Raw genomic sequence first — 17,439 nt, 5'->3', positions numbered from 1 at the left:
AAAGGGACGCAGACTACTTTGTCACTTTTGCTTCATTTTGTTATGGTCTCAGCAGCTGTAAAAGTCATTTAAGCAGCAGTTTTCTCTGGAAAAAAATCAGAATTAGGAAATGAGCAAATATTGTATACCCGTTATAATGCTATAACTTGAACAACTAAATAAAAACATTGTATTTCATGTAACTTTGGTGATGTAGACATAACTAAAATGTTGATAGGAAACAGAAATTCAATAGGTTTCTCTGTTTGCTCAGCCCTGGCTGTGTTGCCTGAGGCGCAGCAAGCCCACCCGTGAAAGGGGCAGACTCATTAGTGGCCTCGTTAGACCTTTGACATCAGCAGAAGGTCACAGTCAGTGTTGCCCCCCCCGCCGATGATTCGGGTGTCTCTTTCCTGTTTCTTTGCCCATTCTGCAATGTTGTTCTATAACCTTGGGTCTTGAAGAGCGACAGGCTGGGAAGGGTTGATTAAACATTTAGAGATGACTCTCAGGAAAGTCCTAACGCGTTCTCTCTTCTTTTCCCTGAATACAGCCGTTGCTTTTCCTCCATTCATTTAAATTAAAACCATGCAATTTATTTTAAGGCTTTTTTTTTTTTTTTTTTACGAGAAGGTCCGTGGCTGGTTGCTACGCGCTGATTGCTCGTGCAGAGCAGGGCCGTGGCAGACACTTACATTTATAGATTGATGGGCAAACCACAACGTACCAGCTGAAAAGGCGTGCTGGGGCAGCATGGGAACGGGTTAGATTGCAACAGGAAGCTTTCACAAAATTCCCCTTAATCGATTGTGATTAAACCAGCTTCTTTTTCCTTGCTGGCAGACAGTCTGCCCTGGGTCTGGCTGCGGCCGCTCATTGAGAAATTGAGATGCCTCAAGTGCTCAGAGGAAGGGAATGTCTCAAGTCACGTCCTCAGTAGTGCTTTTCTGATAAACGTTACAGGAAAAAAAAAAAAAAAAAAGATTGTAAACCATGTGGAAGTTTTCATAAACACAGATCCTCAGCAGAGATTGCAAACTGGTTGTGCCTTTTATTATCTTTTATTTTTGATGATACTCGGCAGTGTCTTGTAACCGGATACTCAGCGCTGAGAGAAACGCTCTTCGACATCAGACGAGCCTCGATGGATCCCTTTAGAATGCAAAAGTGCTGCATTCTGGAGGTTTCCTTTGGTTGGGAAAGTTGTATTTTATAAGCTGCAGTGGGCGTCCCTAGGCTAGAAACTGGGTGCTTGGAAAATCGTTTTTCTGCGTCTGAAAGGCTGAGAGAGCTGGGACTCTTCAGCCTGGAGAAGAGAAGGCTGAGGGGAGACCTTATCAATGCTTATAAGTATCTGAAGGGTGAGTTGAAGGATGATGTAGCCGGACTCTTTTCAGTGGTTCCCAGCGATGGGACGAGGGGTAACGGGCACAAGCTGGAACACGGGAAGTTCCGTTCAAATATGAAGAAGAACTTCTTTCCGGTGAGGGTGCCAGAGCCCTGGAACAGGCTGCCCAGGGAGGGTGTGGAGTTCCCTTCTCTGGAGATCTTCGAGACCCGCCTGGGTGCAGTCCTGAGTGATGTGCTCTGGGCAACCCTGCTTTAGCAGGGGAGTTGGACTAGATGATCTCTAGAGGGCCCTTCCAACTCTGACAATTCCATGATTCTGTGAAAGGGGCCTCAGTTTCTTTGGAAAAAATCCACCCTTATATGGCTTTATGTGGAATAAATGGTGTGTCCCTAACGTTGGGGAGGGCAGATGGGATTGATGACCATGGTGTTTTGGGGTAAGAGCAGAGCTCCTCGCTGGCCAGTGGCTGCTGGCTCCCTTCCCTTCTGAAAGCGTCTTTTGAAATCCCGAGTGGTATTTCAACCTGGTTTGGGGGTTCTTTGCCTTTTCTTGGCTTCTCTCTATATCTACGTTTGTTTTACATTCTTTGAGACCTGTGCGGGAGTTTCTTCAGCCACACGTTGCATGGGACTGAGGAAGGCGGCGAGTGCTGAGGTCCATCCCAAAATCTGTAAAGATTTCCTTGTTCAAACTTATTTTTCAAACCTGAAAAATTTCACTATTCATTTACTCAAATTTTATTTTTGCTCCTTGAAATTTGTTGCGCTTTTCTTTCTCATTGTTGAATAGTTCAGTGCTTGCAAATACTAGTGCAAAGAGGTACTAGTGATGGGACCTAAAGCTAGTGGGTTTATATTTGTGATATTCAAAAAGCAGACTGTAATATGAATGGGTACTTTTCCCAAAACCCCTCCGCTTAGGATAAATTTCCCTGATTTATTCATTTCCTCGAAGTACAGGCATTCCGGTGAAAAGTAAAGCCTTAAGCATATATCAACATGTTATAGATGTGAAATAGTTGTGACAGTGGGGATGGAAACTGTGTACTCTTACTGGCAAGAATATCATTTGTGTGATCTTTATTTTAAATATTATTTTGAATGTTTTTAATGGAAATACAATTTTTGCTTGTTAGTTGTTTGCACTCCCCCTCAGTCAAATTAAATTTAAAACATTTTTTTTCACACTATAAAATAGTTCATCCTACATAAAATATTATTATTCATCCTGGAACTTACTGAAAAATAAATAAATTAAAAGACTCTAGTAGACTCCAGAGTTTAAAAAATGTGTTCAGTATCTTTCTTTTATTTTTTCATAAGAAAATCAAATTCCGTTAGAATTTTAAGTAAAACTTTAAATTCATCCCATTACTTTCTGTGTGCCGGCTCAGAATGTGTGGTGCTTGGGCCTGGTGCTCCACGAAACGGACTGTGGACTTCTTTTAAAAGAACACACTAAAAGGTGTCATTAACGTGGTTTTCTACAAAATATTTGAATATTTCTTGAAAAACTCCTGTTATCAAGCAAAACAAAACCACTGTAGGTGTAGAGCAGTGAGGATTGCTGAAGGATGAAGTGAGTAAACTACTTGGCAATTTCAGGTCTCAAACTCAAGGTTAATAATGATTTATTTTTTTTATGGTCTCATAGACATTGAGCTATTAAATACTTATCATCCTGTAATAAGAGAACAAACCATTTAAATAAAATAAACCATTACTAGGCAATTAAGGTGTAATAACTCAAACCTGTAAAAGAGCTCAAACTGCAATTGCAAAATATTAATGGTGAGTAAAAGACACAGAACAAATTAAGGTCATGTCTCTTCCTGATCCACTTACACTTTCCATCCAAAAGATCTATTATTAAATATGTTTTTCCATTGACTCAAACAGTCTCTGGCCTACCTAGGCTTAAGGACCTCCATCTCAAAATAAATCATTAATCTTTAACGTAGCTGATCAGGCCCAGAGCAGATTAGATTAAATAAATCTGGTTAATTATCAAAGGTCATCATATTTATGAGGGGTTTTTTTAATTAATTAATGTGTTTGCATTTAATTGCCAGTTGTAATTTGTACCAGTTATTGTTCCCTCTGATACATGGGAAGCCTAAATATTATTACAGCCAGATTTTACTGATGCAGACTGAAATGAAACAATATTTTTGTTTTCTCCTGTTACAAAATGCTCTCCCCGTGATCTCTAAGTGGCTCCTCTGGTAGCATCGTGCTTTGACACTTCCTCAGATCTGGAAATTGCTCTCTCATTAGATAAGATGTTGCTGATATTAATAACCTGCCTCCGTTCTATAATAAAATATCTTATAAAGTTGTGCTTTCTCTTACCCAGTGTATGTAATGCCATTCTCTAGTAGATATGAATAACTAATCATACCTTTTCAAATAATTAGCATTTATCTTAAAAAAACTCATGGGATTTTAAACCGAATATATATAGTGAAGTTCTTTAGAGTGTTGATGATTAATATCTAGGCTGCAAAATACCAGAATAAACTAGAATAATGCTAGGGAAAAAAAAAATAGAATAAATTCCAATGCTATGGTTTTGTTAAGTGTGTATCTTTTCTTGGTTGTGTACCCGACTCCTCAGCCTTCCTAAGAAAATACTGTTGAGCAGAATGGATTTCTGTGCTCTTGTGCGTGTCATATCCTAAAACATAATTTCAGGAAACATAAGTTTTTAGCCAAAGGCACCCTGGGTTTGTTCCAGTCATCGTTTCACACTTGGGATCAAAATACCTGAAAAATGGCAGAAAGCGATGTTACAATGTTGAGGGCTACAGAAAACAATTAAAACATTTCATAGTTTCTGTTTGACATAGTTATTGCAAAATAAGTTTTGACTTTCTGTCACCGTAATAGTGAAGAACACAACGAATTTCTTTCTAAGACTTGTATAGCGTTGCTTTTCATTCTGAACAGCAGAATTTGAGTGTGGCAGATGGCTCTTCTCAAAGAATATTTTTCATTGTTAAAAACTAGCATCCTCCAAACAGTATCAATTGCGCCAACCACAACAATTTCATTTCAGACCAGCTGCAGAGTGGTAAAATAAACTATCTTTGTAATAAAAAAATTGGGTTCATAGCTTTAACTCTAGACTTCTGTAACGGTCCCGGTGACGGGCTGGCGCGGAGCTCGTGCTGGGAGGGAGCTCTGCAGAACTGGAAAAGAGCATCATCCTTTTTTATATTGCTGAAGAATTATCCCTCCCTGAGGGATTGAAATGGTCTTTACGGTGGCATTACCACCCACCGTGAGCACCACCACCAGCAGGAACGTGCTTCCAGGCCCGCAGCAGAGGAGCTGGAGGGAGAAGGTGCCTTCCACATGCCCGGGCAGGGACGCTGGTAGGTGGGAATAGAACTGTTAAACTGTTCCCTCTCCTAATACCGAGCAGTACTGGACTGGTTCTGTGCCAATGAGAGTCTCTGATTTGTGGTTTTTAAGGACCTTGATTGGCAGAGGATATCCTCACAGCCTTCATACACTGGGAAAAAATATAATTATATTTTAAATATTGTTAATATGACATTAATTACAATATTTAGAGCAGAACTGTGCCTCAGCAGTGATATCCACAGAGACACGATGCTTTCTGTTACCTTGAAGGAGACAATTTTTTTTTCAAGGGCAAAACCACATCAAGAGAATGCCAAGCACCAAGTCCGGTTGCTTGACATCTCTTGTCATTTCAAATCTATTATTAGAAAAGTTAGTGAATTCGCTGTATGAAGTGCAGGGGCAGAGCCAGCAGATGAAGACTGAGGGGTCTGGCAGGGTACCAGAAATGGGAAAGTTGTCAAAAGTTCTGTGTATTTCTTTTATAGACCATACAGAGAAAGCTGAGGTGGGGGCGCGGGGGAAGGAAGGGGAATGGGAATAAATAATCAGCCCTTTTCTCTCCTTTGTGTTTGTGCCAGGGCAAGGCTTGGGAAAAAGAGAGAGGAGAATGAAGGTGAACATCTGGTGTGGTCCTCTTGCAGTCCAGATTTCTCCAAGCTTCACTTTTTTTTTTTTTTTTTTTTATCTTCCCCATTGCCTTTCCCTTCTTGGATTTAACAAATCCTGACTAGAAGTGCCACCAGCGTGTGGGCTGCGTTAGAGACCCCCCAGCCCGGACTGTGACTGCGTTAGTGCCGTGCAAAGAATAAATTAACTTGTGACACCAAAGAGGTGTCAGTTCCTACATCTCCGTTAAACGCCGTGAGCAATTTCGGGTTTCACCAAGTTTCTTCTTGGATAAATTTTATCTTAAACTTGCAATGTGGGAAAACTTGTGGTTTTTGCAAGTGCAGGCTGAGGTTTTGCTAGTTTTTCTCCTCTTTCCTTCACGGGCAGAGCCCTCTGTATGAGAGGGCAGCGTTTTGTAGCTGGAAGCATCGTGCTCCAGTTTGCGACGTGTTGCATTTCTGAGCTCTTCTCACAGACTGACGTTTAACATTGACATTGTTCACACTAAATTCCAATTGTTTGTAGTAAATTCCACAGGAAAAAAAAATGCGTTCCGGGAACTGCTGATCACAAGCTCCTTGTGAGATGCCACAGCAATTATGTTCCGCTATGATTACTCTGGGCTGTGTGCGAGAGGCTATTTTCTGTCCCAAATTGCTGATGAACTTGAGTCTGGGGAGGGAAAGGCGGCTCCCTTGGCAGCGAAGGGTGAAGGACGGGTTGTAATTCATGAAAAAGGACGTTTGAACTGCAGTTTGCCAGTCAGTACAAGTAGTAAAGGTGCGTCGTCACTATAAGGTCAGTGCATTTTTAAACGGAAAGACTTGAAAACTACCAGGCATGTGTCCTGAGGGAAATTCAGTGTCTGCTGCTGGGTCTGGGAGAGGGAAATGGAGGTGGGGTGCTCATCGGGGGGGCTGATATGGTTTTTATCTGAGACTTAGGGGCTCGTAGGCTGGTTTTTTTATTGTTTACTTTTGCTGCGTGTTTCATATTCTCTTCGGGGGGGAAAAAGGTTGGTTTGTGCTATTAAGGTGCCGGGGCTGGGAGGGCGCTCGTGTCAGGGAGTCTAATCCCCTTGTACCACAGGCTGCTCCGCTGCCTAATCCCTTCCACAAACTCATCGTCTGCCCCTCGGAGGAGCGGGTTTTCCTGTGCAGGATCGGGAGGATGGGGAGGCTGCGGAATCACTCACGATTTCTGCAGGCATTCACTTCTCAAATTTATACCCATTTGCTCATGCAAACAGGGGCTGATGAATTGCTCTCTTCCTTAATCATATACAACAAAATTTTCTAGGCAAATAATTACAATTGGCCTCTAGTAAACTAATAGTCAGCCAGTTTTTATTTATTTGCTTATTTTTACCTGCCTTTAATAGCTCCTATCCTTTACCTATCCTTTAATAGCCCCTTCCGCCTCATATTTTTCTAAAGCCCCGAGTGCCATGAAATTGTAGTTATATGGCTTGCCCTCCTTGTATTTATCTCTAAAGGCCAGTCCTGCTGTACCCGCTCTCCTCCCCTCCCCATGAATTCACTGTGGTTGTGGTAATTTTATGTGCAAACCTATTTAAATCCCTCTGACCTGAGTATCCTGAGCTGACTGAATTTTGCTTTAACTTTGGTCATTTCCATTTTGTTGTTCAGAATGCCATCTTTTAAGCTCTTGCTAAAACTGATGTGAAAAAATTATTTTTAGGTCCATGCTTCATTTCGCTACCCTACTTTTGCAAATAGAGGTGCTTTCATGTTTTTTTTTAAGGTATCTCTGGTACTGAAGCGTGTTTTGCAGTGGTTTTCTGTGGTTTCCTCTCAAGGTGTCATTCAGCTGGGCACGGGGCATCTCCCGCTCCCTGCTGGGTCTCCCAAACATCTCTTCTTTATGGCCAGTTCCTTTTCTTCCTTGTGCTTTTCCTCCTTGTGCTGCGCAGCCTTTCATGGGGTTTCCCATTTTGTTAAGAGGTTTTCTCTGCAAGACTTTTTCTGCCTGGGATCAGAAAGGAATTTCTAGATATTATCTCTTTCCTTCAGGTAAAAGGCAATATTAAATGTCCTTGACAGTAAACTGCACCTCCTTGTCCCAGCTCTCTTCAGTGGCTTATATTCTCCGAAGAGTTCTCTTTTGAGGATTAGAGCTGTAGTTACAAGTCTGTGGGGTTTATTCTTCCGCTTTATTTAAACTCACTCAACTGCTGATTTCTCTAAGCACCAGATTATTTCCAGCAGTCGGCTCCAGCGTATGCTCGCCGTCGCTGACCAAAACCGATTTTAAAAGAACATGATGTTTTATTTCTTCCTGCGACAATGCAGTACAGACACCTGCACACCGTACCCCACATTTCACCTCCATGAAGTCGGGCTGTTACACCAGGACCTGTAGGTGCATTTCTCTGTTTAAAAACTCTTGAGTTGTCCTTATCAAAATCTGATAATGTAGATAAAGAGATTTCCCTGTGTTGTCCCAAGAAGGCTTTTCTCTAACTCTCTCAAAGTAATATTAACCCAGACAGTTCATTGTACCCATGTCATCATCTCTTACTTCTCTCTGCTCCATCACAGCCACACCTGGAGTACTGTGTCCAGTTTTGGGCACCTCAATCCAAGAGAGATATCGAGGTGCTGGAGCGGGTGCAGAGGAGGGCAACGAAGCTGGTGAAGGGCCTGGAAAACAAATCCTATGAAGAGCGGTTGAAGGAGCTGGGACTGTTTAGTGTGAGGAAGAGGAGGCTGAGGGGAGACCTCATCACTCTCTACAACTACTTGAAAGGACACTGTAGAGAGGTTGGTGCCGGTCTCTTCTCACAGGTAATTAATGACAGAACGAGAGGGAATGGCTTCAAGCTCCAACAGGGTAGGTTTAGACTGAACATTAGGAAAGAATTTTTCACAGAAAGAGTGGTCAGACACTGGAACAGGCTGCCGAGGGAGGGGGTTGAGTCACCATCCCTGGATGTGTTTAAGAGACGTTTAGATGTGGTGTTGGGGGATATGGTGTAGGGGAGAACTTTGTAGTGTAGGGTAGATGGTTGGACTCGATGATCCCAAGGGTCTCTTCCAACCTGGATGATTCTATGATTCTATGATTCTTGGAGCGCTCTCTACCCTGCCCTACCCCGGCTCCAGCCCCATCGCCCTGTCTTTTGTCACACTTGCCCCATTCCAGGACTCTCTGCGTTGGGTATGGGCAGTTTTGGTATTTGTCCCTGGTTGTGTCCGGGGTTGGACTGTGATTTGTCCACCCCTTCTGACAGCATCATTTTGCTGACTGCTGTTCTCAACGGCATTCCTACTTCTTTCATGCACTTAATCCATCAGCCAGCAAATATTTTATTGGCTGTCTTGTTCACGTTTACTTTGTTTTCTTTCTCCTCCTGTTGAAGAGATCTCTGGAGCTTCTCCAACCTTCTCCCTTTTCCTTCTTAAAGCCACTCCACTCAGGGATGCAGCCTCGACCCCAGAGGGTGGCCGTCACCCCTCCTTGGGTGTACCAACCCTGCCCCAAAAGTTGCTTCATGACCTCCACAGATTGGCAGCACCTCTAAAATGAGCAAACGGGGGCTTTTAACTCCAGACTTGCTTGTCTCACACCATTGCTGTGAAGTCCTGCTTTCCATGGTGACATCTCCAGCAGCGTCCCCAAGCATTCACCGTGTGGTCAGTAGGGTATTTGTAAAGAGCGCTGAACCTTAAGAGGCTGTAAAAGCTACATTTTTACATGCTTTAGAAAAAAATTAAGCTGTCGTCTTTCATCAGCTTTTCCCAAAGTGTGCAGCTCTGTTTGGCTGCATCCGTTCTGGCCCATCTTCCCAGAGGAATCCGGGTTCCCAGAGGGGCTGAGCTCTGCCTCCACAGCACGGTCGCCCCAGAAGCCCTGTTTGTGCATCCCTGGAGCCTGGTGGCACAGGAGGGATGCCCACCACGAGTAATGACCTTCCCACTTGCCCGACCACCGGGGGTTTGAAGTTGATGGTGGGAATTTGCCCCGTTATCCCAAACTGGCGGCAGCAGTCGGTCTGTGAGGCAAGACCTCCCAACCGGGCAGTGAGGAGGAGGGCAAACACAGACCAGGAAGGAATATTGGGTGCTTTGGGGCGTCAGTGCATTTAAACCTTGACAGAAATTACCAGTTTTCCATGTATGTTTAGCAGCCAGTGATGCTATGCCAGAACCCCTATGCCCAGGACGCTCCTGTTTCTGTCTTTTTGGTCCCAGCTTGAATTAAAGCTCTGCTTTAAAATAAAGAGATGCCGTTGACTCATGCCTGCCTCGCCAGAAGAGGCGATTATGAAAATAACAGTAAGGATCCTGCGCACAGCAATTCAGACAGCACCAAGTCTGTAAAGGGCAAACTAGGAGGTGGTGTGAACACCTTGCTTTTCCTCTGGTTTATGAAACAAATTTTAAAAGTTCTGCTTAAGGAGAATTGTCCACTGAAGCCACAGAAAAGGCACAGAATATCATGTTTTTTCCATTATGCTTCCATATTATTTTTCTACAACCACCCTTGAAAATTTGAGCAGTCCTGATACTGTAGGATTGGGACCCCAGCAAAATCAAGTACAGATACTACCACTCTTTCCTACACATCCCTGCCTCCCAGTGTTACTAAGAAGTCATTAATCCATTTAATTTTAATCAAGCAGCTTAGCGTGCTTATAGGGAAACCAGCTGGTTTTGTTTTCTCTCTATAGACCTGAACAATTTCATGAATAAAGATTTGCAAAGAGTTTTAGAACTCAAAACTAGAAATATATCCATCTCTCTCCTGTTCCTTGATCTAATAATGCATTTTTAAAATGAGATTTTTGCAAGAATAATGCATGATACTACCGCCTTTGCTTCCAGCCTCAGTGATGCTACAATTCTGTGACTTTATGCTACTTAACCACCTACAATTAAGTCTAGATGCACTGTTTCCAAAAGAGGCACATTCCTAGTAAAATCCCTGATGGTTTGGGTATGGTATTTTGCCTTTTAATGAAAAATTGTGCTCATTGAGTATGTTAATTTACTTGATTGTTGCAAAGAATGTTGTTACTTTGCAGCAAGAGGAACCTTTTCCTTTACTGGAAGCCATAGCAACAGGAAGGACTGACTTCTACATTCACAAGAAAAAGACCCTGTTATTTTAGGGTAGCCAGAAAAATAACTTTTGTCAGCATTGTACAATGCATTTGAAGCAAAGCTGATAATTTTACATGAGGAGCAGGATGTTATTTCTCAGAACATAAAGATTTGGAAGAAATTAAAGACCACTAAATTAAGTTATTATAAAACTTATGAAGCAGTCGTTAAAATACAAAATTGAGGAATTCTTGGTAATTCTCTGGTTTTCCTGAGTCTCTTGTTTTAACACAGTTTCTTTTTCTCCTGCTAAAACCATGTTTGCTCCATGCAGGAGTACAACCTTATTTCGCAGAGGCTGTGTTTTTTCTAGACATCTTGTGGTATTGCATTTCCCGTTTCCATTTCTTTAAGCCCAAGCAGTGGCCCTTGGCTCGGGACGTCCCCCAGTGTCCCCAGCGCTGTCCTGGGGCAGGGTTGACCCCAGCCGGCTCTCACAGGGTCCCCATGTGAGGAGTCATGAGCCAGGACCTTGCTGTGCCTCTCTCCTGAGAAAGTGGAATTGGTGACTTAGATTGATCCAAAACCCACAAATACATGGCTATGGCTATTGCAGAGTTTCCTAATCCACGCCGATGTAGCAAAGTCCATGTTTTCTTAAAATTAGACATTGCTGAAATCAATTTAGTTCATCAGCCTTTGCTGTACAATCATTATTCCTGTAACTTTGGGTAAATTTGCTTTGTATCTGTGAAAGTCACTAGGAAAAAACCCTGTTTGTGCCCCAGATGGTTAAGCAGAAACCTTTGTCTGAAGCACAACACGACCCCCAGAAGAATCCTCTGCCGTCACTGATGTCCTTCACCGACTTTGCATCAGGCTTGTTGAGGGGCTGTCCCACAGCCCAGCACCTGCGCACCTTGGTGGGGTCTTCAAACTGGACCTCCCCTGGGACACTCCTGGTCAGAGGAGGATGGGGAACATTCCTGATCTCCATCTGGCCCTTCCCAATGCCCTGGTTGACACAGTAGGAACCTGTAAGGGTCATCTGGGGACTGGCCAACAGACCTGTCTGTCCCCAACTCTCCCTTTCCCCACTGCCACATACATAAACTACCCCTAACAGGGGTAGAAAACCTCCATACTAGACTTTGAACACATTTTATGTTAAAGACTGCTCAAGATGTCACCAAACCCCATATGGATTTTAAATTTCAAATAAAATTGTAAAGTTGGAGCAATACAGTTGAAATTCCATTTTATTTTTAAAGTGTGACCTGAATTTATCAGCCACAATGATGTATTTGTCAGGATGTCAAATAAATGTTTTTACAGTTGGAAACATTCATCTGTATTAGCAGAATTCTTAGCGTCGGTAATTTGGCAAACTTCATAACTTTTTCGTCTGGGAAAAATATTTGTCTGATATTTCACTTTGAATCATTTTCCATCATATTAACCTGAAAAGTAATTGTAGGGGAAAAAATGCAAAACTGGACGTGAGTGGAGAGCGCGTTCAGCTATTACCTGCACATCCATTGTTGTCAACTCCCTCACATTTTTTTTCATTAGTTTCTTGTTATAGTCAAGATATGGTCAATGATCTTTTGAGCTTGGTAATTTTGTTAAATCTTTTTTATTAAGAGCATTGAATTGCTACATTGAGACGGTCGCTTGCTTCCGCACAAGATTGATTGGGACTGGTATTTCATTTTGCATAGCACTATTCAAAGCTAATAAAAAGGCACAGAATAATGAATTTTGAAGCAAAATTATAATGAAAAGCCACAGGTGATTTTTTCATTAGACCGAATGCTGGAGAATTGTGCTCTTCTCTTAAGTTTTTCTGTTGTTTCTATTGGTTGCCCCAGGTGAAGTAAACATCTTCAAAATGTGTTTGATGGTTTTTGATAAATGTTTTCTTCTGGAAAGACTTCAATAATTAAAAAGGCACGCATTTTTTACAAGTTCACTAAAGCACAAAGCTATTACTTAAAAAAATTCTTTGTTCAAAATTGTTACCTTGACTTACAGTCATCAGAAGAAATTAAATAACTTCAGTGGCGTGAGCAAAACCCCCTTTTTCTAGGCAGGTTTCAGTAATTCCCAGGAGAAATGGTTTTGAGCCCGAGAACTCCAAGGGTGGTTTTGCCAAGCTGGGAGGCAAAAATAGTTGCATATTCAGAGTGTGACAGTCCCGATGTTGTATTTGGTGACACACGAATGACATAGCTGGGAACGGAAAGACTCTGGTGTATAGGCTGTGTGTGTCTATATGTGTATATATGTATATCTAGGCTGTATGGGCACTGCTGATAGGCACAGGAGTCTGGTCGCCTGCATGTTTGTCACAGGCCTGTCACGGCCAGCCCAAGCTTTAAATAAAATTGTGGTGTCTGTTGCATGACTGTTTGCTGTCTCATTCTGTATTTGTCTTCCATGTGTGATTAACTCCCAAATGTTCTCTTTTTTTCTTCCTTTTCCCTTTTTGTAGAAATTATTGAGCCTACTACCTCTAGTCCTGTCTCAAGCCCAGGTCAGTATCCACATACATTCACGACGTATGTTTGGGTACTTTTTCCCAGGGACTCATACCCGATGCATCGCCATATCAATAACTGGAATTGATTACGGGCAGCTTTGTCGTGGTAGTGCTGGACTGTCTCCGTCCTGTCTTTGTGCATTCATTGGTGTGTCTTCCTTCCCTCCAGGCTTCATGTGTTGTCCTCTTCTTAAGTTTCCCCCTTTTGAGAAAACCCCTCCCCGCATCTCTGTTTTTCTCCCATCCATTCTCTGCCCCAGGGCGATGCGGTGGATGCGCAGAGGGTGACACAGCCGCGTGGGGAAACCACTGTGTTTTCTCTTCCTGGTGACCTGACCCTTCTCTGGTGTCGCTGTATAAACATGAACGTTGGTTTGAGGCTTACAGATTTCTTGCTGTCTCCTCACTGAAAGACCCATAGGATGGATCTAAGACCCCGTTGTGTGGTCCTCCTTGCTCGTTTTAGGGTGCCAGAAGATGTTCCTGGAGACCTGAAAAGCCTGCCCTCCTGCTTGGCAGGTGGCAAGAGGTCTTGACCGTTCGTGGTGGTTCCCCATCCTCTTGGGGGTTTCCTGTTGCTGGTCCCCAGCAGGACACCCTCAGTGGAGCTGATCAGCCCTGCCCAGAGCTTGTTAGGAGATGGCATTGGTCCAGCCCGTGTCAATATTCCCAACCACTCTCCAAAGAGCTTGGACGGGGGTAAGTCCTGCTCCAGTTCCCGTTGCTTCACATCAAACACCTTCCCCAGGATGCAGTCTCAGTGTCAGACCCCACAGGCTGGTATTATTTCCATGTGCAAAATGTAATAAGATGTGCAGTGCTCGGGTCTCCTCCAAGGAGGAGTCTGGGAAGAATTATCAGGATCATCTGGGAGACAAAGACAAGTAGAATTTTCCTCTAGCAAAACCTACGTGACATATAATTTATTTCCTAGTTAAGATAAAAAGATTAGAAAGACTACACCAGAGCTGTGGCGATTGACGTAGCCTGCTCCCCAGTTAAAAATGCAGATTAAACAGAGTTGCAAAAGAAAAGCCAGGCAGCAGGTTGATCCACCCACCTTAAAACTTACAGGAGTGGAAAGACGAGTGTATAAATCTTCGGTGCTTTTAATTAAAGGGCTTAGGAAGGGCAGTCTCCGGTGTCCTCTGCGGAGACGCTCGCTGTGCAGAGCCTGTCTGCCTTCCCCCCCTGCCCGTCTTCAGCAGCAAGTTCTCCAAAGCATCTGTATCTTTGATGTGAGGAGGATCTGCCGTGTCTGCGGTGCAAAGGCGTCCAGGAAAGTGACCCAGCAGCTGAGGCATGGCCAGCCCTCATCACAAAGCAGGGCGATGGGAGGGGAGGGGTGGACTTCACCTGCAAAAAGCTGATAGCGCTTGTAATGAAAGTTCCTGTCCCTGTGATTTTTTTCACAGTCGCTTTGGGCTACCAAGTGGCTGAAAATAAGCTAAGGAATTATTTTTATAGCTAAGAGCAGCCAGGAAGAAGAAGAGAGTCACGGATGATATGGCAAACGTGCAAAGCAGCGAGAGGAGAACCCCAGTCGATGTGTTGTTTAATGCTGGGTTGGGTAATTGGTGGGAAAGTGCCCCTCTCCTGATGCTATTCCGAGCCCTGTCCGAGGAACGATGGTTTATGCTGTGTGGTTACGGCTGGAACGGACTCTAGTAACGTTTGGTTTTTAATCTCTATAGGTAACCACTGCAACACAGGAGTGCAGCCTTTTCTCACTTTAAAAAATTGATGTTCAAGTGTTAGAGCTTGGAGGTGTATTTGAATTCTTGCTGTCTGCAGAAATGTACAACAGCTGAGCACAATTATATGTATTTTTTAAAAGCAGGATGGAGATGGGGGAATAGAAATGTAACAAACCCTGCTTTAATTCTGAGGGCACGGTGTTAAATAGAGAGCTCTTTTTCCAAAGTACAGCATGAAATTGAGAATATGAAAGCCTTTGAACACCACAGAGGAAAAATTTAGAAGCAGCTAAAGTTGCAATAGATGAAGCTACATGAGCTAATTCAACTTTAAATGACTGAGGAAAGGACTCTGAGGTCAGTTTGCAGATCAAAAACAACATCTGGTCCCCTGAGAGACAACAGGAAGGGTTTTTTTATAAAGAAAAGCTCTCAAAATGGATACAAATTTAGGATTGAGTCCTTGCTTCTGGAAATCAGCAGTGGTGTCAGCGGTGGCATTGCCGCTGAAACGTTCTGTTTGCCTTAAGTAATTAAATAATGCTGAGATAGTCCCTCTCCTTTTCTAATTTTAGTCTGGTAAATAGCTAGATAATACCATCGCTACTGCCTGGAAGTTGTACAGCCACAGAGGCAATTAAAAAGTTTCCAGAGTGTCAGAACCCGGGTCCCTCATGTGCTGCAGCATCAGCAGGGACAGACAGTAGGTTGGGCTGGGAGATGGTGGCAGAAAACCCGGGTTATTTGTCTGTAGCTGCTTACGATGGTAAAATAAGGTTTGTGACTTTGTTTAAAGACAGCCGGGGAGGTTTTAGCCGGCAGCGTCTGTTGGATCTCCGTCTGTCTACTTCTCCCTTAATCTAGGCTTTGCAGCTAGTTGTCTAATTACTACCGTTATTTACACCTTCACTTCGTTGCTGCCTCAATGGATGTTTTTCCTGGAGAAGGTTTTGCTGCTGGAAGGAGACAGATCCTTCTCCAGGGTTTCAATATTGAGCCCAAGGGTATGGAAAAACCCCAAAACTGAGTCAATATTTAACTGCAGGCAGACGAGGGAGAATTGCAGGTCAGGGATCTCCCATAAATCAAGGTGAATGACCGACGGGATGTTCAGCCTTGTCATCACTGGATTTCCAGGATTTTTCTTAAAGCCCAAACGAGGAAGTTACTTTTTGTAGAAAGTGCAGAACCTGCAGTAATCCTGAAGATCTTGAAACCACCTTTGGTTGAGATTTTAGTCCAACTCTGACTACACAGTAATTATCTGATTCTCAAAACATCTTTGAAAAATACTTTTCATTGTTGTTAGTGTGCACAGGTGTGCACATATATATTTTAGTTTATGGAAGGAGTTCTGTAAGAGGAAAATGTCACTGGCATCTTAAGATGCTTAAACCTGGAGCTGCTACTGCCTCTGGCTCCTACAGGTCACTTCTGTGCAAACCCTGTCAGCGCTGAAATCGGTGTGTAAAAAGACCTTTCATCCACCAATTTTCCTTCTTGTATTCTGTTTAACTGTTTTGACCTTCTATTGTTGAAAATTGTTTATAAGCTGCAGGTGTAAAATTTCAGCACAGAATTTTTGTGACATTTCCTCGATGTTCATAAGCCATGGGACAACATCCCCAAAATGGCTTTCAACAGCTACCTATAAAAAACATTTCCATTTAAAAATAAAAATCCTTAAGGATTCCTTACGATTCCAAACAACAAGTGCTAAACCATTTAAAACATTTACAATTATTTTTTTGTTGTTGTTGTTGTTGGTTGGACTTGATGATCTCAAAGGTCCCTTCCAACCAAGAAGATTCTGTGATTCTGTGAACTAATGCAACCCCAACACCGGGTTTGAGAGCCGTAGGGATATTCCTGTGCATTCCCCAGCTGGAGCCCCTTTGTGCACTGGGGAGTTTACTTTCTCAATTTCAAGCAACAATGCTTGAAGCATGTAGAATTAGCTGCGAAAGTTAAGAAATTGGTGCCACAGTTGGTGTCTGTTTTGTCAGCCATTGCCAGGAGCTGTAGTTAGTTACAAATCTTTCATCCTTTGGAGTAATTAGTTCACAGGTGGTGTCTTGAAAAACCTTTGAAGATGCTGCTGAATTCTTAATGCTGACTAAATAAGTAACAGTGACAGGTCGGGGAGAATAACTGAGGAATCTTCTTTAATTAATGACTTCACATGTTATAAGGCACTTTTATAAAAATTGGAGTTGGAGAGAGAAGGACTTTAACTTCTTTCATTTTCTCAGGAACAAAAGCCTCTGTTTAAATGAGCACTCTGGGCAGGTTGGACAACTCCTTGAACTTCACTTACTTCTCCCTAATGTGCTTTCATGCATAACTAGTACGTTTTAATATGCTGGAATACCAAATCATACCTAATCTCAAGCAGGCTCTATTTGTCTCGTATGAAACGTCAGCCCCCTCCTTTTTTCTCTTCTTATGGAGTTGCAATTCCCATTTTAATCAATAAATGATCTGCATAAGGAAAATCTGCAGGGTTGGATTCTGAATCTCAGAATTTACGGTATTCTTTCTTCCCATTAATTTTGTCTTTATGTGATGAACGTGCCATGTATATTAAACCAGGGATTTTTGCATGTGGGCAGGAGACACATTGGTATAGCAAATACCGGCGTAGTGATGAACCCTGAGGTGATCACCTTTGAGAAGCAGCCGGTCATTCAGCTTCACCAGCCAACACTCAAAATATTTTCTTTCTTTTCATTCTTGGTGGCCACTTCTCTGTCTCCCAAACAATCCCACCCTGGGAAGGAAGGCAGAGTCTCCCCAATGGCCCTCCATCTCCTCCATCTCATGG

At 42.9% G+C, this 17,439-nt stretch overlaps 1 protein-coding gene across 2 annotated transcripts in view; it reads left to right on the top strand.

Moving 5' to 3' along the window:
- NEGR1 (neuronal growth regulator 1) overlaps positions 1-17,439 on the top strand; it is a 278,245-nt gene that overhangs the window by 236,601 nt on the left and 24,205 nt on the right. The window contains exon 7 of one of the 2 annotated variants that reach the window (XM_074151352.1): positions 12,871-12,912. The exons of the other annotated variant lie outside the window; for it this stretch is intronic. Coding sequence (XP_074007453.1) covers positions 12,871-12,912 — 42 coding nt within the window. The remainder of the gene's footprint in view (positions 1-12,870; positions 12,913-17,439) is intronic. 2 annotated transcript variants of the gene reach the window in all.

Source organism: Numenius arquata, chromosome 8 (genome assembly GCF_964106895.1).
Source record: "Numenius arquata chromosome 8, bNumArq3.hap1.1, whole genome shotgun sequence".
Classification (NCBI taxonomy): Eukaryota; Metazoa; Chordata; class Aves; order Charadriiformes; family Scolopacidae; genus Numenius; species Numenius arquata.
This window is presented reverse-complemented; position numbering and strand designations above follow the sequence as displayed.